The 21651-nt window shown below is 48.8% G+C and overlaps 2 protein-coding genes across 6 annotated transcripts in view; one reads left to right on the top strand and one right to left on the bottom strand.

The window, feature by feature from the left end:
* TAT (tyrosine aminotransferase) overlaps positions 1-21651 on the top strand; it is a 253009-nt gene that overhangs the window by 62729 nt on the left and 168629 nt on the right. The gene's annotated exons all lie outside the window — the stretch shown is intronic.
* Positions 1-21651, bottom strand: part of MARVELD3 (MARVEL domain containing 3) — a 138650-nt gene that overhangs the window by 108276 nt on the left and 8723 nt on the right. For all 4 annotated transcript variants that reach the window (XM_033941781.1, XM_033941782.1, XM_033941779.1 and 1 more), the window contains exon 2: positions 11362-11859. In XM_033941781.1, coding sequence (XP_033797672.1) covers positions 11362-11789 — 428 coding nt within the window. In that variant the 5' untranslated portion in view covers positions 11790-11859. The remainder of the gene's footprint in view (positions 1-11361; positions 11860-21651) is intronic.

Below are 21651 nucleotides of genomic sequence, written 5' to 3'. Positions count from 1 at the left end.
TTCAGAATTTTGAGTTCACAACTGCTGATGTTTACAGAGAACTGTCAAGACTCAAGGTGAACAAAGCCATGGGACCGGACAATTTGCACCCAAGAGTGCTCAGAGAGCTATGCGATGTTCTGGCAAAACCGTTTGCCATGCTCTTCAATCTCTCCCTAAGTACGGGGAGAGTCCCCCTGGACTGGATAACAGCTAACGTCGTTCCTCTGCACAAAAAGGGTTGCAGAGCAGAGCCTGCGAATTACAGACCGGTGAGTCTCACATCAATAGTGTGTAAACTCATGGAAACTCTACTTAAAGGTAAATTAGACACGATATTGGATGAGGGGAATCTAAGGGATCCCTGCCAACATGGATTCACTAGGGGCAGGTCATGCCAATCCAATCTTATCAGCTTCTTTGATTGGGTGACAGGAAAGCTAGACTCGGGAGAGTCTCTGGACATAGTGTACTTAGATTTCAGTAAAGCTTTTGACAGTGTCCCACACCGCAGACTATTAAACAAGATGAAATCGATGGGGTTAGGTGAGAAACTAACTGCATGGGTCAATGATTGGCTGAGTGGAAGACTTCAGAGGGTGATGGTCAACGGCACCCTCTCTGAGACTTCGGAGGTGACCAGCGGAGGGCCGCAGGGCTCAGTCCTGGGACCATCCCTTTTCAACATATTCATAAGGGACTTGACCCGAGGGCTTCAGGGTAAAGTAGCACTGTTTGCCGACGATGCCAAACTGTGTAATACAGTAAGCGAAAGCAATCTCAAGGATAGCATGATGCATGATCTGATCACGTTGGAAAACTGGTCCTCGATATGGCAGCTGGGCTTCAATGCTAAGAAGTGTAAGGTCATGCATCTCGGCAGCAGAAATCCATGCAGAACATACACCTTGAATGGAGAAACACTAGCTAGGACTTCAGAAGAACGGGACTTGGGAGTAATCATCAGTGCAGACATGAAGGTTGCCAAACAAGTAGAGAAGGCCTCATCCAAGGCAAGGCAAATGATGGGATGTATCAATAGAAGCTTCGTTAGCCGCAAACCTGAAGTCATTATGCCACTTTACAGAACCATGGTGAGACCTCATCTGGAATACTGTGTGCAATTCTGGAGGCCACATTACCGTAAAGATGTGCTTCGAGCTGAGTCAATCCAGCGGATGGCCACTAGGATGGTCTCCGGACTCAAGGGTCTCTCATACGAAGAAAGACTGGGCAAATTGCAGCTCTATACTCTAGAAGAGCGCAGGGAAAGGGGTGACATGATAGAGACATTTAAGTACGTCACAGGTCGTGTCGAGGTGGAAAATGACATATTCTTTCCCAAGGGACCCTCGGTCACAAGGGGGCACCCGCTCAAACTTAGAGGAGGGAAATTTAGTGGTGACACCAGGAAGTATTTCTTCACAGAAAGGGTGGTGGATCAGTGGAACAAACTTCCGGAGCAGGTGATCAGAGCCACCAGCGTGCTCGACTTTAAGAATAAATGGGACATCCACGTGGGATCCCTGCGAGGGTCGAGTTAAGGAGCTGGGTCATTAGCACTCGGGCTTAATGGGGTGGGTCAGTAGAGTGGGCAGACTTGGTGGGCTGTAGCCCTTTTCTGCCGTCATCTTTCTATGTTTCTATGTTTCTACCCCTGCACTAATGTATTATTAACTTAAAGTTTGTTAACCGGGTCGAATCCCCTTGGGGAATGATCCGGTATATAAGACTGAAGATTAGATTAGAATATAAAATCATAACTATTTGAGGCTTGTGCAGATGGGATCAGATGGTTTGCGGGGGACGGGGTGGGGACCGAGCTCACGGGGACGGGAACAAAAAATTTTCCACATGTCATTCTTTACTGTAGTCACCATCGCAGGCTGCAATGAACTAACCCCCAAAGAGGAACGGGAGAGTCCAGATCATGACTCTATGATGACAACCGCCAAAGAAGCACATAAAAGGATGCATGTTAGCCAAACCCCACCTGACTACTTCCAAGGAGGCCACCATCAACCTCAAGACCTGCAGAAAGTTCTGCACCTGAGGGCAGCAACAAGGCATCAGGGAGCGAATCTGTGACTGCAATTTGTCTACCCTGGCTTCTGGAAGGAACACTCTCTTTAAACTGGTGTTGAACAAAACGCCGAGATACTCTAAGAACTGAGACGGAGTCAACCAGCTTTTAGACAGGTTTACCACCCAGCCCAGGAACTCCACAACCCAAGTAATAAACCAGGAGCTCTCCTGAAAAGACTTTGCATGAATCAACCAGCCGTCCAGCTAGAGGTGTACCAGAATGCCCTCCTTGTACAAGGCCGACACCACCACTACCATAATCTTGGTGAAGGTCAATGGCACCATGGCTAGACCAAAGGAATCGCTGATAGGAGGCCCAAATGGGAACATGCAGGCAGGCTTCCGTCAAGTCGAGAAAAGTCAGAAATTTCCCAGGCTGGACTGCCAGAATTACAGATTTCAGGGTTTCCATATGAAAAGAGGGAACCCAGAGAGCTCTGTCGACACCTTTGAGATCCAAAATGAGATGAAAAGACCCCTCTTTTTAGGCACCACAAAGTAAATGGAGTACATGTCGGTGCAAATCTCCTTGAGGCAGAACTGAGACTGCTGATTTGAAGTCCAGCAACCTGACAAAAAGCCCTCTTCTTCCAAGTCACCTGACAAGGAGAGGAGAGAAAACGATCTGGTAACGGTCGGGAAAACTACTTCTGCATGAGCGGACTGCTGGGCACGATGGACCACTGGTCTGACCCAGCAGCGCCAATTCTTATGTTCTTATGTAAGACCCACTGATCCATGGTGATTTTGGCCTACCCCCGGTAAAACTCCCACAACCAAGCTCCAACTGAAACTGGGGGAAGAACCCGCAATGAATCATTGGGCTGGACGGGCATCTGCTGACCAACCCCAAAAACTACAGGGTACGGTGGGTAGTTACTTGAAGAGCCATGAACTTGGCAGAGGCAGGCAAAAGATCATTCATGGCATTAGAGAGAAAAGAAGCACTCGGCTCAATCTTAGCCACTTCCTGATCCACTAAGGACCAGTCAACTGACTCATGGTCAACTCCTCACTCAGACCACCGGAAACAAGCCCAGGCCACCAGACCGCCACAAACTGCTGTCTGGACAACCAGGGCAGCCACATCAAAGCTTTGTTTAAGTAGATCCTCCACCTTACTGTCCTGAGGATCTCACAGGGCCGAACTTCCTTTAACGGCACTGTATGTCTGTGTGCGGTAGCCGAGACCACTGCATCAACCACAGGAGATTTAAAAGAATCTCTATTGCCATCATGGATGGGGTAGAGTCTTGCCATGGACTGTACCACACGAAAAGGCACGTCCGGAACTTTCCACTGAGCATGCACTACATCCCGAATATGCTGATGAATAGGGAATTAGCAGGATGCTGACCAGATCCCTCTTAGGAGAGGATCCAAAACACAAAAGGGGTCCTTAGTTTCCTCTTCAAAGTGTAACAAGGAAGACACCTGAAGAATAGCTTCTGCAACTCTTCCCAATGAAATATGCACACAACCGATGCATCCTCGCCAACCAGTGCCTCTAAAAAGTCTCTATCCAAAAAATCAGGGCCCCCTAACGGATCTGGAAGGTCATAGAAACATAGAAACATAGAAATAGACGGCAGATAAGGGCCCACGGCCCATCTAGAAGGGCCCACGGCCCATCTAGTCTGCCCACCTTAATGTCCCTCCCCTACCTTTGCCCTGTGAATAGATCCCATGTGCCGATCCCATTTGGCCTTAAAATCAGGCACGCTGCTGGCCTCAATCACCTGTAGTGGAAGACTATTCCAGCGATCAACCACTCTTTCGGTGAAAAAGAATTTTCTGGTGTCACCTCGTAGTTTCCCGCCCCTGATTTTCAACGGATGCCCTCTTGTTGTCGTGGGACCCTTGAAAAAGAAGATATCTTCCTCCGCCTCGATGCGGCCCGTAAGATACTTGAACGTCTCGATCATGTCCCCCCTCTCTCTGCGCTCCTCGAGCGAGTATAGCTGTAATTTGTCAAGTCGTTTTTTGTATGGTAGATCCTTGAGTCCCGAGACCATCCGGGTGGCCATTCTTTGCACCGACTCCAGTCTCAGCACATCCTTGCGATAATGCGGCCTCCAGAATTGCACACAGTATTCCAGGTGGGGCCTCACCATGGATCTATACAATGGCATAATGACTTCCGCCTTACGACTGACGAAACCCCTTCGTATGCAGCCCATGATTTGTCTTGCCTTGGACGAAGCCTGCTCCACTTGATTGGCAGACTTCATGTCCTCACTGACGATTACCCCCAAGTCTCGTTCTGCTACCGTTTTTGCTAGGATCTCGCCATTAAGGGTATAAGACTTGCATGGATTCTGGCTGCCCAGGTGCATAACTTTGCATTTTTTGGCATTGAAGTTGAGTTGCCATGTTCTAGACCATCGCTCCAGTAGGAGTAGGTCGTGCATCATGTTGTCGGGCACTGAATCTTCGTCTGTTGTGCATTTGCCCACTACATTACTCAGTTTGGCATCATCGGCGAATAATGTTATTTTACCTCGAAGCCCTTCTGCCAAGTCTCTTATAAAGATGTTGAATAGGATTGGGCCCAAGACTGAGCCCTGTGGTACTCCACTAATCACCTCCGTCATTTCGGAGAGGGTGCCATTCACCACCACCCTTTGGAGCCTACCTCCAAGCCAGCTCCCAACCCATTTCGTCAATGTGTTACCTAATCCTATAGAACTCATCTTGCTCAGTAACCTGCTGTGTGGTACGCTATCGAATGCTTTGCTAAAGTCCAGGTACACGATGTCCAGGGACTCCCCAATATCCAGCTTCCCCGTTACCCAGTCAAAGAAGCTGATCAGGTTGGATTGGCAGGATCTCCCCTTAGTAAATCCATGTTGTCGAGGATCCCGTAGATTCTCCTCATCCAGGATCTTATCTAATTGGTGTTTGATTAGAGTTTCCATTAGTTTGCTCACTATTGATGTTAGACTCACTGGTCTGTAGTTTGCTGTCTCCATCTTTGAGCCTTTCTTGTGGAGTGGAATGACGTTAGCCGTCCTCCAGTCCAACGGGACGCTGCCTGTACTAAGGGAGAGGTTGAAGAGCGCGGACAGTGGCTCCGCCAAGACATCACTCAGCTCCCTAAGCACCCTGGGGTGCAGGTTGTCCGGCCCCATTGCTTTGTTAACCTTGAGCTTTGACAGCTCACCGTAGACACTGCTGGGCGTAAACTCAAAGTTACTAAACGGGTCAACTGAGCCAACCCTTGTCTGTAGCTGAGGGCCGAGCCCTGGAGCTTCTCGGGTGAAGACTGAGCAGAAGTATTCATTTAATAGTTGGGCTTTTTCCGAATCCTTTTCCACATAGTCTCCGTCTGGTTTCCTAAGACGTACAATCCCGCCTGAGTTTTTTCTTCTATCACTGATATACCTGAAGAAGGATTTATCTCCCTTCTGGATGTTCTTTGCTAGAGACTCCTCCATGAGGAATTTAGCCTCCCTGACTGCTGTTTTGACGGCTTTTGATTTGGCCAGGTAGTCTGCTCTAGAGTCCTGCTTCCCTGATTGTTTGTAAGAGATGAATGCTTTTTTCTTCTCCTTGATCAGGTCTGAGATCTCCGCAGTAAACCACTGTGGCTTATTGTTCCTTCGCCGTTTACTTACTGATTTTACATAGAGGTTTGTTGCTTTCAAAGTCGACCACATGTCTTCCACGTTATCGGTTTCTTCTTGGCTTTGTAGCGCCTGGTGAACGAAGTCTCCCATTTCTTTGAAATTTGTGTCCTTGAATTTGAGGACTTTGGTTAGTGTAGTAGATTTAGTGAAACCTTTCCTGATATTGAACCATACCATGTTGTGGTCACTGGAGGCCAATGTGTCGCCCACCGAGACCTCTGTGACACTTTCTCCATTGGTAAGTATCAGGTCCAGTATTGCCTGATCCCTTGTCGGTTCCAACACCAGTTGCCTGAGGCTTGCTCCTTTCATAGAGTTTAATAGCCTCCTGCTGCTGCCGGAAGCAGAGGTAAGTGTAACCCAATCCACATCAGGCATGTTGAAGTCACCTAGCAATACTGTGTCCCCACGCAAGGTGATATTTTCTATATCTTCGATTATTTCCATATCCAGGTCATCCTGTTGTCTTGGGGGTCTGTAAATTACGCCAAGATACAAGCATTTGTCCTTCCCTCTGGCCAAATTAACCCAAAGGGATTCCCCAGTATGCTGGACATCTGAGATTCTCGTGAACTTAATGTCATCTTTAGTATATAATGCTACACCCCCTCCCTTCCTACCCTCTCTGTCCCGGCGAAGCAAGTTGTAACCCGGTATGACCATGTCCCACCCGTGCGAGTCTGTGAGCCAGGTTTCAGATATCGCCACCACATCCAGGTCGGCATTCCTTATTTCTGTTTCCAATTCCAGGATCTTGTTTCCTAAACTGTGTGCGTTGACGTACATAGCCCTCCATGTTATATTTTTGTTATGTCTCAGTGGGGATATTCCTGTTTGAGCTATTTGAACACCTTTAGCATTGTTTGTGTTATTTGTGCTTTCCTGAGGCTCAGAACCACAATGTGTACTCCCCATATACCCAGAACTACAGTGTGTACTCCCCCTAGACCCGGAATTACAATGTGACCCATAAATATGATGTGACCCTACTCCCGACTCAAAAGTGTGTGCACTCACCCCTGACCCAGAATTTCGGTGTCTACTTTCCTCAGCCTCATAAATGTATTGGCATTTTAGTTCGCCTGGTATGTTGTTTGTGCCTGTACCCTCCCCCGACTTACCTAGTTTAAAGCCCTGTGGAGTAGGCGGGCTAGGCGGTGTCCAAGGACATTCTTCCCTCTTCTGGTTAGGTGTAGCCCGTCGTGTCCCTGTAGTCCTTGCAATGCTTCTCCATGGTGCAGAAACCCGAAGTTCATCTCCTTGCACCATCCTCGCAGCCAGTCGTTCGCCCTTTGTATTCGATCCTCTCTGGCTCTGCCCTTGCCCCTCACTGGGAGAATCGAGGAGAAGACTACCTGCGCATCCATCCTCCTCAGCTTCTCCCCCAGGGCCCTGAAGTCTTCAGGTATGCTGTCCGGGCTGCTCCTTGCGGTGTCGTTGGTTCCGACGTGGATTAGAATCATGGGGAAGTGGTCTCGGGGCTTGATGAGTCTGTCAATGCAAGCAGTGACATCCCGGATCCTGGCCCCTGGCAAACAGCAGACCTTCCCAAGATCCATTTCCTCATCTGGAGAAAATTGATCAGCCATAAAAGAATCCTCGTACCAAAACGCCCGCTTGGACAAAGGCTGCAAGTGTTGGACAGAGGCAGCTGCGGCAAGAGACTAAATGGAAATGGCAGTGGGAGGAAAAAAAACCCAAACTACCCCACGACCCCCGGCACCAAAGCAGGACCCCAAGCTGCCTTTAAAAAAGCCTTGCACATGGCCAACATCAAATCAGGGGGAAAAAAAATCCCTGGTGACAACACAGCATTCATGTTAGGAGCAAGAGACACATATGCAAGACCTGTTACAGTCTTTCCAAGCAGAAGGAAGGTCACCGGAGGCCGTGGGCAAATTAGACGTGCTTACCACCAAAACTGAGAGAAGGGTCATCGATAAACTGTTACCAGAAAACATATGCAGCACCGAAGGTAGAGACGATCCCACCGCTACAGAAAAACCACCAGCCACTGTAGCAGAAAGGGAATCCCCAGCGGTCTACACACTGAAACTGACTGACCACCGGCAGCTGAGGAAATCCCGGTGTGGGCAGCAAGGGAAGCCAGGGCCTCACCTGCTCTGCTGATGAGTGATGTGCGTGCGAAGGAGAACCCGGCATGCCGACACCTGAGGCCGAGTCTCCCTCAAGATGGCAGGAAAATTTCGTGCACACGCCAGCCACATCCACTGCTCAGCACCCACAGAAAATGCACTTTTTCTGCTTTTTTGCAGTGCTCATAATGAATGCGCCAAAAACCCACACCCAACAATGCTGTATAAAAACGGTGGCCTCAGGCCCGAACAGACTTGCCCATCTACAACGTCTGAAATGCTAGCAACGCCAGCTAGATGGCTCTGGTCTCCAGAACATTGATTGACCAAGACGCCTCCTCTGGAGACCAGCTGCCCTGAGCTGAGCAACCGAGACACTGCGCTCCCCAACCTAGGAGACTGACGTCCATGAGAGAACTGTCCACTGGAGCTGATCCAGACTCACTCCCTGCACCAGATTGGAAGACTGTAGTCACCAATGGAGACTGTGATGAACTAAGCCATGAAGAGGAATGGGAGAGTCCAAATCGTGCACCTGGGGTGACCAATGCTGAAGCAGGCGCATGTGAGCCCAGGTCCACCGAACCACATCCAGGGAAGCTGCCATCGACCCCAAGACCTGGAGAAAACCCTGAGCCCGAGGACACCGTAAAGCCATCAGAAGGCGAATATGCGAATGCAACTTGACCACTCGGGCCTCTGGCAGTAAGACCTTCCCCAAGCTTGTGTCGAAAAGAACCCCAAGGTAGTCCAGGCACTGAGTCGGAGCCAACTGGCTCTTAGACAGATTGACTACCCATCCCAATAACTGCAGGAATTGCACAACCCGAGCCGTAACCCGGGAGCTCTCCTGAAATGATTTTGTTTGGATCAACCAGTCGTCCAGATAGGGGTGAACCAGAATGCCCTCTTTGCACAAGGCTGCCGCAACAACCACAATAATCTTGGTGAATGTACGCGGAGCCATGGCCAGACCACAAGGAAGCGTACAAAACTGGTAGTGCCTTCCCAAGAGCACAAAGCAAAGGAACCACTGATGGGAGGTGTGAATCAGAACATGCAAGCATGCCTCCACCAGATCGAGAGAGGTCAGAAATTCCCCCGGCTGAACAGCCAGAATGGCAGATCTCAGGGTCTACATGCGAAAAGACGGAACCCGCAGTGCCCTGTCGACTCCTTCATATTTAAGATGGGTCAAAAAGACCCCTCTTTCTTGGGGCACCATGAAGTAAATCAAATACCTGCCTGTGCCCCATACCTGTGGAGGTACTGGCACCACCGCTTTAAGTTCTAGCAATCTTTGAAGCGTCTGGCTAAAAGCTCACTTCTTCCATGCCACCTGACAAGGAGAAGCAAGAAAAGAATCTGGCAAGAAGCGGGTAAACTCCAGAGCATATCTGTCCCGAATCACCTCCAGGAACCACTGATCCATTGTGAGTGCAGCCCACCCCTGGTAAAAATCGCGCAACTGAGCACCCACCGGAACCAAGGGAGGCGCCAGCAAGGAGTCATTGGGCAAGACGAGTGGCGGAAGAGCCAATGGAGAAATCACATCCTCCCCTTACGGGCCCCCCCGAAAGGACTGCATGGGCTTAAAGAAATGGCCCTGAGGACCCCCAGAGTCTGGAAAAGAAGCAGCCCCTCAGCCAGGACGAAACTTGTGGAAATCACACAAACGCCCCTGAGCAATGCCACCTTGCGTAGGCGGGCAAGCACGGTCTTCAGGAAGACGAGGAACCTTAGAGTCCGTCAAGGTCTGAATCTTTTCCAAATCCTCACCAAACAAAAAAGACCCCCGAAAGAAAAATTTTGTCAGCTTAGCCTTAGATGCTGCATCCACTGACCAAGTCCGAAGCCACAAGGTATGATGCGCGGCCACGCCGAGGGCCATGGACTTGGCCGACACTTGCAACAGGTCATACAGAGCATCAGAGAGATAAGAGGCACCAATCTCAATTTTGGCTACTTCTTGTTCCACCAAGGACCAGTCATCATACTCACGGTCAAGGACATGCTCAGCCCATCGAAAATAGGCCAGAGCCCCCAGACCGCCACACATTGCTGCCTCAACCGCTAAGGCAGAGACATCAAAATTCTGCTTAAGAAGGGCCTATAACCTACACTCTTTAGAGTCCTGTAAGGCTGAGCCATTTTCGACGGGTACAGTATGCCATTTCGCGATTGCCAAGACCACCGTGTCCACCACTAGCGACTTCAAGGTATCGTTATCCCCCTCCAGGATGTGATCCAGGCCAGCCATATAGCATGCAAGATGAAAGGGCGCCTCCGGCACTTTCCACTGCAAAGGATGCATAGGAAAAGAGCAGGATGCAGAGCGGATCCCCCGAAGCAGAGGGTCCACGACACACAGGGGCGCCTTTGCATCTTCCTCGTAGCGCAACACCGAGGAGACCTGAAGAATAAGCTCCTGTAGCTCTTCCCACGGAAAAATGTGTTATCACTTCGAATCCATGCATGCGCTCAAGCCCTTTCTGACTGCCCTGCCTTCTGCCACCCTGCTCTCTGCCCTGTCAGCTCGGATCGCCTGCCTGCCCCAAACTGCCCCAATCGCCCGCCTGCCTGCCCCGAACGTCTGCCTGCCTGCCCCGACTCTCCCACCCTTCCCCACAGTGCAAGCCCGTGGTTTTAAGCAGTTAAACCACGGGCTCCAGTTAAAAAAAAGAAAAAAAAATCTCCACCAGCCTGGAGCGATCCAGGCAGGCAGATGGAGGCGTTCCTCCAATCTCCCCCCATCTGTATATTGTTGTTTTGTGAATTCATCGGACCTGCCCAGATCGGGCCCGATTGGGCAGGTTTGTGAATCTAGCCCTATATGTCTTATCATTCCCTTTGTAATTCCCCCACCTGCTAAGCACCAATATATGCCATTTCCCCCACTGCTAAGCACCAATATCTGTCTTATCATTCCTTCCGTAATTCCCCCACCTGAGCACTGTGTATTGATGCACCTTCTTGTCCAGTTTATCTGTCTTGACTAGATTATAAGCTCTTTTTAGCAGGGACTGTCTCTTCTATATTTTGATGTATAGCACTGTGTATGTCTAGTAGCGCTATAGAAATAATTAGTAGTAGTAGTAGTAGTAGTAGTAGTAAGAGGTGATAGGCTCAGGAGTAATCTAAGGAAATACTTTTTTACAGCTGCATAGAAAAGTCTCCTAGTAGAGGTGGTGGAGACAAAGAGTGTCTCTGAATTCAAGAAAGCACTTGGGATCTCTTAGGGAAAGGAGGAAACAATGGATGCTGCGGATGGGCAGACTGGATGGGCCATTTGACCTTTATATGTATATTACTGTTTCTAAGTAGCAGTTTCATAGATCAGCAGACTAAGAACAAGGGAAGCCAGAGTTCAAATCTCACTGATGCTTTTTGTCCTACTTGGCAAGTCACTTTACCTTTCATTGCCTCAGATAGAAACTTAGCTGGTACGCTCCGAGGGGACAGGAGTACCTACTATATTGAGGAATAGCTTATTCAGGTACAACTTTGGAATCCACTATAAAAAGCTTTGGATTTAAAATTTCAAGCTCATCCTTCCCCCTCTCCACACTTACCTTTCATGCCTGTAGTAATCAGACTCCTGGTGATAAGCTTTGGTGAAACTACTAGCATAAGACTGATCTGGATTCATTCTTTGATGTCTGTCTATATCCCGATGCAGGTCTCCCTTCTTCCAGTTATACTCCTCACAGTTCTGCTCTCCTCTGTAGTGGTGCTGATGCCCTCTGCTTTCCTGGGAATGGCCTTTATACCTTCCCTTTTCACGGTAGGGGTCATTATTTTCTTCTAAGCACTGCTGGCCCTTGTTGTGGTGGGATCTGCTCTCTTGAGACCAATATGCCTCCTTTTTCTGGCATGGTACACTCCTGGTTCCAGGTCCATTTTTCAGCTGCTTTTGTTTCACATTATGGTCTCCACCTTCTTCCCTGTGTCTGTGGTCTCTGACCTCTTGGTTCTCCCTATTCCTAGGTATTCTGCTCATGATCAGGTCTGTTTGAGTATGGACCTACTTTCAGGACTGTTGTCACGTTTTGCAGATACTTTCCTCCTGGCTGAAAAGAAAAGCAGAGAATGAGAAAGCCTTATGAAGTTCAGATCAGAAGCTGACAGTATGGCTCAGCCTCTGAGAGTTCTAAAAGGTGTTTTGTAACAACAGACCATACCACACCCCACCGCTTACTTAAAGCACTCAAAGTGGTAGTTAGAGCTGCAAAACATTTTCCCTATTAATTCCATAACTTTTAGCTTTTCAGGTTTTCTAAAATATTTCTTTAGAAACTTGTTTACAAACTTATATACCATATTGTCTAAGTCTAGGCACAAAAGTACATCCATAATAAAAACAAAACATACAAACACTTTAAATAAAAAAACCAAAACCAAATTCCAACAAAAATTCTAAAAATAAAACCACAATTTTAAAATACATAAAAGAGAAGGAAAAATTAGGTTCTTACCTGCTAATTTACTTTCTTTTAGTCTCTCCAGACCGGCATAGGCATCTTACAAGCTGGTTATATCTCATCATGACCAGCAGGTGGAGACAAACAAAACTTTGGAATAGTACATAATAGGTGTCTCTCCCTATTCCTATCAGTCTGCCGAATAGTCAAGCAGAACTAAGAACTTGAAACAGAAATAAACAAGACTCGAAATAGGAGTAACAACTAATATACCTGAATGCTGTTGGAAATTGCAAAGGAGAGATCCCAGCAAGAAAATGTCCCCACAGCTTGCCAGCTACGCCAGCCGAGCCACAGCTGCTGTTCAATTCTCCCAGGCCCTAGAAAAATACTAGAACCTGCAGAAAAAACAAAATCTGCATGCGCAACACCCACAAGAACAACATGACAAAAGACAAGGTGGGGTCCTATGTCAGTCTGAAAAGGCTAAAAGAAAGTAAATTAGCAGGTAAGAACCTAATTTCTCCTTCTTTAGCAACTCACCAGACCGGCATAGGCATCTTACAAGTGGGACGTACCAAAGCAATCCCCATCATGGGCAGGATCCCCGAAGGGCCAACATCAGAACACACTCACTGAACACCGCATCCTGATGCACCTGAACGTCCACACGGTACTGTCTGCCAAAGGAAGACCAAACAGCAGCCTTACAAATATCCACTGGAGGCACTAGTGAAGACTCAACCCAAGAAGCTGCCTGACCCCGAGTGGAATGAGCCTTGAGAAATACTGGAACAAGCTTCTTCTGAAGAAGGTTTGCGGAAGCAATAATCTCCTTGATCCAGCGCGTAACCTTGGAAAAGCCATCCCCCTTATGAGGACCCACTAGAAGGACAACGAGATGATCTGATTTCCTGAACTCCTAGGTCCTCGGAACATAAGAGCGAAGAACCCGACAGACATCTAGCTCGCTCAATTGTTTCTGCTCTGAAGATCCCTCCTGACTACCCAACACCGAGAGGACCACTGCCTGATTGATATGAAAAGGAGAAACTATCTTTGGCAGAAAGGAAGGAACAGGCCGCAAAATGACCCACTCCCTAGAAAACTTCAGGAAGGGAGACCTACAAGAGAGAGCCTGCAGCTCCGAAACATGCCTAGCAAAAGTAATAGCCACCAAGAAGACTATCTTAACAGTAAGGTCCTTAATGAGCAGGCGCCCAAAGGCTCAAAAAGGGGGGCGCACCAGCCCAGACAGGACCAGATTCAAATCCCAAGAGGGACCAGACGGTCATGGGAGGCTTCAGCAATTTGGCCGTCCACAAGAAGCGATGTTTTGTATGTTTTCAATGGGTAACAAGAAATTTGGACTTGGGAGAGTCTTTGGACGTCGTATACCTGGACTTCAGTAAAGCTGCTAAGCAAGATGGAATCGATGGGGTTAGGAGAGACACTAACTGCATGGGTCAATGATTGGCTGAGTGTCAGACTTCAGAGGGTGGTGGTTAATGGTACCCTCTCTAAAACATCGGAGGTGACCAGTGGAGTGCCGCAGGGCTCGGTCCTGGGTCCACTCCTTTTCAACATATTCATAGGGGATCTGACTCAAGGGCTTCAAGGTAAAATAACACTATTCGCCGATGACGCCAAACTATGTAATATAGTAAGTGAATGCAGTTTACAGAATTATATGGCGCAGGATCTGCTTACATTGGAAAGTTGGTCCTCAACCTGGCAGCTAGGCTTCAATGCTAAGAAATGTAAGGTCATGCACCTCGGAAGCGGAAATCCATGCAGGACGTGCTTCTTGAACGGAGAAACTTTAACTAGGACTTCAGCAGAACGAAATTTAGGAGTAATCATCAGTGCAGACATGAAAACTGCCAATCAAGTGGAGAAGGCTTCATCTAAGGCAAGGCAGATATTGGGTTGTATCAATAGAAGTTTCGTCAGCCGAAAGCCTGAAGTCATAATGCCGTTGTACAGGGCTATGGTGAGACCTCATCTGAAGTACTGTGCAATTCTGGAGGCCACATTACAGTAAAGATGTGCGCAGAATTGAATCGGTTCAGCGGACGGTCACCAGGATGATCTCGGGGCTCAAGGGTCTCTCGTATGAAGAGAGACTGAACAAATTGCAGCTCTACACTCTCGAGGAACGTAGGGAGAGGGGAGACATGATCGAAACATTTAAGTACCTCACGGGACATGTCGAAGTGGAAGATGATATTTTCTTTCTCAAGGGACCCTCGGCCACAAGAGGGCACCCGCTCAAACTCAGGGACGGAAAATTTCATGGCGACACCAGAAAGTATTTCTTCACAGAGAGAGTGGTTGATCATTGGAACAAGTTTCCAGTGCAGGTGATCGAGGCAGACAGCGTGCCAGACTTTAAGAATAAATGGGATACCCATGTGGGATCCATACGAGGGTCAAGATAAGGAAACTGGGTCATTAGGGCATAGACAGGGGCTGGGTAAGCAGAGTGGGCAGACTTGATGGGCTGTAGCCCTTTTCTGCCGTCATCTTCTATGTTTCTATGTTTCTATGACATCAGGAATGGCAGTCAGACGCTGACCCCCATAACAACCCACGAAAGGCTGACAAGGCCACCAGCTAAACCTGAAGAGAAGACCAAGTCAGACCCCTGTCCAGGCCATCCTGTAAGAACTTTAAGATGTGAGGCAGGGAAGTGCAAAGAGACCACACCATGCGCCCCACACAGTCATCAAAGATACACCAAACCCGCACATAAGCCCAAGACGTGGAAAGTCTCTGGGACACAAGAGGGTGGAGATCACTTTATCTGAATATCTCTTCTTACGTAGGCATTCCCTTTCAACAGCCAAGCCATAAGACAAAAGGGACCCGGATCGAACACAGGAATGGGGCCCTGAGTCAGAAGATCGGGCGAAAGAGGAAGAGGAAGAGATCCGACACCAGATGCCGCACCAGATTCACATACTACGGACGTCTGGGCTAATCCGGAGCCACCAGAACCACAAGGCCCGGATGAAGAACAATGTGGAGTAGAACTCTGCCCACTAATGGTCACAGAGGGAATACATACAACAGCCCCTCTGTCGGCCATGGTTGAACCAGAGCATCCAGCCCCTCAGCCTGACTGTCTCTCCGATGACTGAAGAAGCGGGTTGTTTTGGCATTGACACTCGTGGCCATCAGGTCCATGAGGGGCTGACCCCAAGACTGCACTATCAACTGAAAGGCCACGTGGCTTAAGACACCACACTCTGAGATCTAGCACGTGATGACTGAGCAAGTCCGCTTGAACATTCTCAACTCCGGCTATGTGGGAGGCTGAGATGTCCCGAAGATGAGATTCTGCCCAGAGTATGAGCAGAGCAGCCTCCTGCGCCACCCGAGTGCTCTTTGTCCGACAGAACCTTGACTGATTTGCCCATCAAGTAGGAGCAAAAGCTAACAGCACAAGACGGACAGCTCTGGTCTCCAGAACATTGATCGACCAGGACGCCTCCTCCGTGGACCAGGTGCCCTAGACACTGAGCTCCCCAACTGAGGAAACTGGCATCCGTGAGAAGCACCGTCCACTGTGGCTGATCCAGACTCATCCCTTGAACAAGATGGGAGATCTGGAGCCACCAACAAAGACTGCAGCGCGCCAAGTCCCTCAGAGGAACAGGGAGATCCAGACTGTGCCGCTGGGGTGACCACCTTAGAAGCAGAGCATACTGAAAAGGACGCATGTGGGCCCGAGCCCACCTCACTACGTCGAGGGAAGCCGCCATTGATACCAAGACTCGAAGACACTGGGACGCCATTAGCAGGCGAATCCGAGATTGCAATTTGCTTACCTGAGCCTCTGGGAGGTGTCGAACAGAACCCCAAGGTACTCCAGGTGCTGAGATGGGGCTTGGAAAGGTTGACCACCCATCCCAGCGAGTGCAGAAACTACGCCACCCGAGCCGTGACTCGGGTGCTCTCCTGAGATGGCTTTGCTCAAATCAACTAGTCGTCCAGGTAGGGATGACCAGAATGCCCTCTGTCCACAAGGCCGCCACAACAACCACCATAACCTTGGTGAGCATCCATGGAGCCGAGGCCAGACTAAAGGAAGTGCACAGAACTGATAGTGCAAACACAAGATTGCAAAGCGAAGGAAGCATTGATGGGAGGCCTGAATTGGAACATGCAAGTAGGCCTCCATCAGATCGAGAGAAGTCAGATACTCCCCCGGCTGAACTGCCAGAATGACAGACTGCAGTGTCTCCATGTGAAAAGATGGAATTTTGAGAGCCCTGTTGACCACTTTTAAATCTAAGATGGGCCAGAAGGCCACTCCTTCTTGAGCATCACAAAGTAAATTGAGTTCCTGCTGGTACCACACTCCTGAGGGGGTACTGGAACTACCACTTTGAGATCTAGCAAGCGTTCAAGGGTCTAGTGAAAGGCTTGCGTCTTCCATGCCGCCTGACATGGAGAAGCTAGAAAATGACCTTGCAGGGAGCGAGCAAACTCAAGAGCGATCTTGGAGTGATAGTGTCCGAAGATCTAAAGGTGAAAAAACAGTGTGACAAGGCAGTGGCTGCTGCCAGAAGGATGCTGGACTGTATAAAGAGTGGTGTAGCCAGTAGCAGGAAGAAGGTGTTGATGCCCCTGTACAGGTCATTGGTGAAGCCCCATTTGGAGATTGTGTTCAGTTTGGGAGACTGTATCTGGCGAAGGACGTAAGAAGACTTGAAGCGGTCCAGAGGAGGGCGACGAAAATGATAGGAGGTTTGAGCCAGAAGACGTATGAGGAAAGACTGGAAGCCCTGAATATGTATACCCTAGAGCAGGGCTGCCAAGTCTGGTCCTTAGATCTACTGGCAGGCCAGGTTTTCAGGATATCCACAATGAATATGCATGAGAGAGATTTGAATATTAAGAAAGCAGTGAAGGCAAATCTTTCTCATGCATATTCATTGTGGATATCCTGAAAACCTGGCCTGCCAGTAGATCTCGAGGACCGGACTTGGGCAACCCTGCCATAGAGGAAAGGAGGGACAGGAGAGATATGATTCAGACATTCAAATACTTGAAGGGTATTAACATAGAACAAAATCTTAGGACATAATTTGAGGTTGAGGGGTGATACATTCAAGAGCAATGTTAGGAAATTCTACTTTACGGAGAGGGAGGTGGATGCCTGGAATGCGCTCCTGAGAGAGGTGATGGAGAGGAAAATGGTGGTGGAGTTTATAGAAGCGTGGGATGAACACCGAGAATCTAGAATCAGAAAATAATAGTAAATATTGAACTAAGGCCAAGGCAGACTTGCACAGTATGTGTCTGTATATAGCCTTTTGGTTGAGGATGGGCTGGGGAGGGCTTGAATGGTTGGGAGGGTATAGATGGGCTGGAGTGAGCTTTGATGGAGACTTCAGTAGTTGGAACCCAATAACAGTACCGGGTAGAGCTTTGGATTCTTGCCCAGAAATAACTAAGAAGAAAAAAAAAAAAATTAATTGAATCAGGTTGGGCAGACCATTTGGGTCTTGATCTGTCGTCATCTACTATGTTACTATGTTAGCATATTCATCCCGCACCACCTTCAGGACCCACTGATCGGACGTGATCTTGGCCCACTTTGGAAAAAACTCACGCAGCCGGGCACTCCCAGAACCAGAGGGGGTGCCGGCAAGGAATCATTGGGCAGGATGGGTAGTGGGGGAACCGGCAGAGAGATTCCAACCCCTCCCCCCCCCGAAAGGACTGCATGCGCTGATAAAAATGACCCCGGGAAAACCCCAAAGCCGGGAAGGGAGCAGCCCCACACCCAGGGTGGTATCTGCGGAACTACTGCAGACGCCCCCAGGCACTGCCACCCCAAACCGCCGGGTGGGTAAGGTCCTCAGGCAGGCTGGGCACTTTAAAGTCCGTCAGAGTCTGAACCAACTTTCCAAATCATCTCCAAATAAAAACGACCCCCGAAAGGGAAATTTAGTGAGTTTAGTTTTGGACGCTGCATCTGCTGACCAAGGGCAAAGCCACAAGGTATGACGCATGGCCACTTCCGCACCAAGTCACAGAGGGCATCCGAGAGGAACGAGGCAGCCATCTCAATCTTTGCCACTTTCTGTTCCACCAAAGACCAGTCATCAGACTCGCGATCCAGGACACGCTCGGCCCACTGAAAAACAGCCTGAGTTGAACCCCCAAATAGCCGCCTAGACCCCCAAGGCAGAGACATCAAAATTCTGTTTAAGAATGGTCTCCAACTTATGCTCCTCAGAGTCCTGTAATGAGGAACCACCCTCGACAGAAACAATATGCCACTTAGCAATCGCTGAGACCATCGTGTCCACCACTGGCGACTTCAAGGTAGCCCTACCCCACTCTGGGATGGGATACAAATGAGCCATGGAGCACGCAAACTGAAATGGCACCTCCGGCGTATTCCACAGCATCAGGACGAGATCCCAAATATCCTGATGCATAGGAAAAGAGTGGGAAGTAGCGCGGATCCCCATAAGAAGAGGGTCCTCCATATGCGGGGCCTCCGATGGCACCTCCTCGAAATGCAGCACCGTGGAGACCTGCTGAATCAGGTCTGGCAGGTCATCCCCTCTGAAAAAGGTGCACTATGGATGCCTCCTCACCAGAAACTGGGAAACCAAACGCCCCGCCACCAGCAACTGTCCCCTCAAGAGGATCCTGGAATTCCTCAAAAGGGTCCAGATCCTCATCCAGGCTGACACGGTCCTCTAACCACAAATTTTCATCCCAAGGGGAGGAGAAAGAGGGGACACCAAAAGCGGAGAGGGAGGCAAAGCCACAGGAGGTGCGGAGGGACTCCCCCTCTGAAATCCCTGGGCGCAGGCAGGACCCCCAACCGCCTGAAAATAGGCTCTGCACAAAGCAAAAATTAAATCAGGGGAAAAACCCCCAGGGGGTCCCATGGGATTCCCTGCCACAGCAGGAGACCCAGAAGAAACCTGCCCCTGTTTTCTAATACAGGGGGAAGATCACCTGAGGTTTCAGACAAAATGGAGGGGCCTGCCATCAAAAATGGCAAAGATCCCACCAAAAATAACTCCTCCACGGCCTGTAGTGGCTGGGAAGCCTGAACTGTCCCAGCTGCTAAAACAGGCAAGCCGGCATCACTGTGAGGGAATCCCCAGCTGAACCGGCAGTAAGGGAATCCTTTTTACCCTTACTGGATGAGGAAATCCCTCTGTGGGCGGTGGGGGGGAAGACCGGGCTTCCCCAGTGCTCCATGCAGACTCACGAGGCACTAGTGGTGGGGAGCCCTGGACGCCAGCACCCACTGCCGATGAACCTCCTCCACCGATCCGGCCTATACACTGCTTGCACAGGCCAGTCACAAGTGCCTCACATCTGGAGCACAATGAGCGCTTTTTCCCTTGTAAAGTGTTCATTGCTCCATATGTGACCTAAGAAAAAGTGCCGGTTAGTTGAAAAATACAGTAAAATACAGCAAATTTAAAAGGAAAGCAACCCTTCAGATCGGCACTACCTTAGGATTTTTTTTTTTTCACAGAACAGACTCCACTTGGCTCTCAAAGCAGTATGCCTTACCTGAACTAGGGACAAGGCTTACTGCTGAGGCACCTCTACAAAAATGTTGGGGAGGTGGAGGAAAAGGGGGAAGGGACCCAGCACAGGACCCGCCGGGAGTGACACCTCCGAGGTCGGACGTATCCCAAAACAGGGCCCACCCAAGTTCAATCTGGCACAAAAACGGGGACTAGGATCCCTACACTAATTCCAACAGCCCTACCAAGGGAGATGGGTACAGCTCACTTGCAGCTGCTGGAGACTGAAAGAAAACCGATAGGAATAGAGACACACCTATTATGTACTATTCCAGAGTTTTGTTTCAGCCTCCACTTGTAGGTCATAATGAGATATAACCCACTTGTAAGATGCCTATGCCAGTGTGGAGAGTTGCTAAAGAACATTTATTGAACTTGTGTTAAAACAGCAGCATAACCAACCAGATGGTATTAAATCAACCATCATTACCAAAGGTCTGCTTAAAAAAAGTCTTAAGACTTTTATGAAAGGCTAACAATTACAAACCCCTTCTTAATTCACATACCCCCCCTCCTTTACTAATGCATAGCGTGGGCTTTATCGCCTCCAACGTTCATATGAACAGTGGACTAAGAACAAGGGAAGCCAGTTACCGCCGCTGCCAGCGCTAAAACCAGCGCTATGCATTAATAATGAAGGGGGAAAGTAATTCCACAACAGAAGCCAAGCAAGTGCAGTCAGGTGTAGTGGGGACTTACTCAAAGCAATTTAAACAGCTAAGAGAGGCTCCTGGCCATTTAAAATTGTTCGTCTAGGGCTGTCCGGGATGGTTCATAGTCATTTGCGCGTAGGACTTCGGTGCACTGACATTACAGCGCAAGACCCCAACGCTGCCTAAAAAGTTATTTTTAAAGAGCCCCCCACTTTATTTTATACTCTTCGCGCTGCCGTTGGGGGGGGGGGGCGGTTGGGGGGTTGGAACCCTCTATTACAGAGTAAACTTAACTTTTTCCTTAAAAAAAAAAATAATAATAATAATCGGAAAAAGTTAAGTTTTCTCTATAATGTGGGGGGTTGCACCCCCCACCTACCCCCAACGGCAGCACAAAGAGTATGAAGTAAAGTGAGGGTTCCCCTTCACACCCCCCATTGGAGCTCTTTAAAAGTAACTTTTTAGGCGGCGCGCTGGGATCTTGCGCACTTTTGTCCCGTCACCGTCCAGGATTATTCATCAGCATTTAACTGGACAGTGCCGCTGAACATCCCCCTAACCATCTTTACTGAAACTGGCTATTTTGTAAGCAGTGCGGGTGTGATGTAGGTACAGAGACAGAGTAGGGGGATAGTGCAGAATCCTAGCTAGTTAGTAGAGATTTTCAGTCTGTTAACTGCATAAAGCTAGGCATAAGAAAGGATGTCTTAACTTTATGCAGCAAAGTCTGAATAATTGCCAGTAGCCAGTTAACCTCCAGGTTATGGAATGACGTGCTGCCATCTCTTTCCCTCCCAAGCATGTTAAGCGGCTTAACATTCTCTACTAAACATACAAAAATAAACCATGTTTCACTGAGCAATACCCACTTCTCACTCTAACCTAAACATTTGCTGGAAAAGACAAACCTTAAGGCTTTTTTTTAGAGGTACTTCTGGCGGAATTCTTCATCCCCTTGGGATGCACAGAATTCTGCACATGCAGTTAATTCAGTGCAGACACAAGCAATAGAGGAGGAAGTGAACCCCTGCACAGCGGGTCACTTTCTCCTCATGTATTGGCTTAGTGGTTGAGTCTCTTTCATACACACAGAATTCTACCAGGAGTAAAAAGAGGCTAATCTCAAGGATAATGGCAGGACTCAGTGAGTATCAGTATGAAATTAGAAGCACACATTTAAAATTAAATTGCATTTAAATTTTATCATATTT

The sequence above is a fragment of the Geotrypetes seraphini genome, chromosome 4, assembly GCF_902459505.1.
Source record: "Geotrypetes seraphini chromosome 4, aGeoSer1.1, whole genome shotgun sequence".
In the NCBI taxonomy this organism is placed as follows: domain Eukaryota; kingdom Metazoa; phylum Chordata; class Amphibia; order Gymnophiona; family Dermophiidae; genus Geotrypetes; species Geotrypetes seraphini.
Note: the sequence above shows the minus strand (reverse complement) of the source record. Positions and strands in the feature narration are given on the sequence as shown.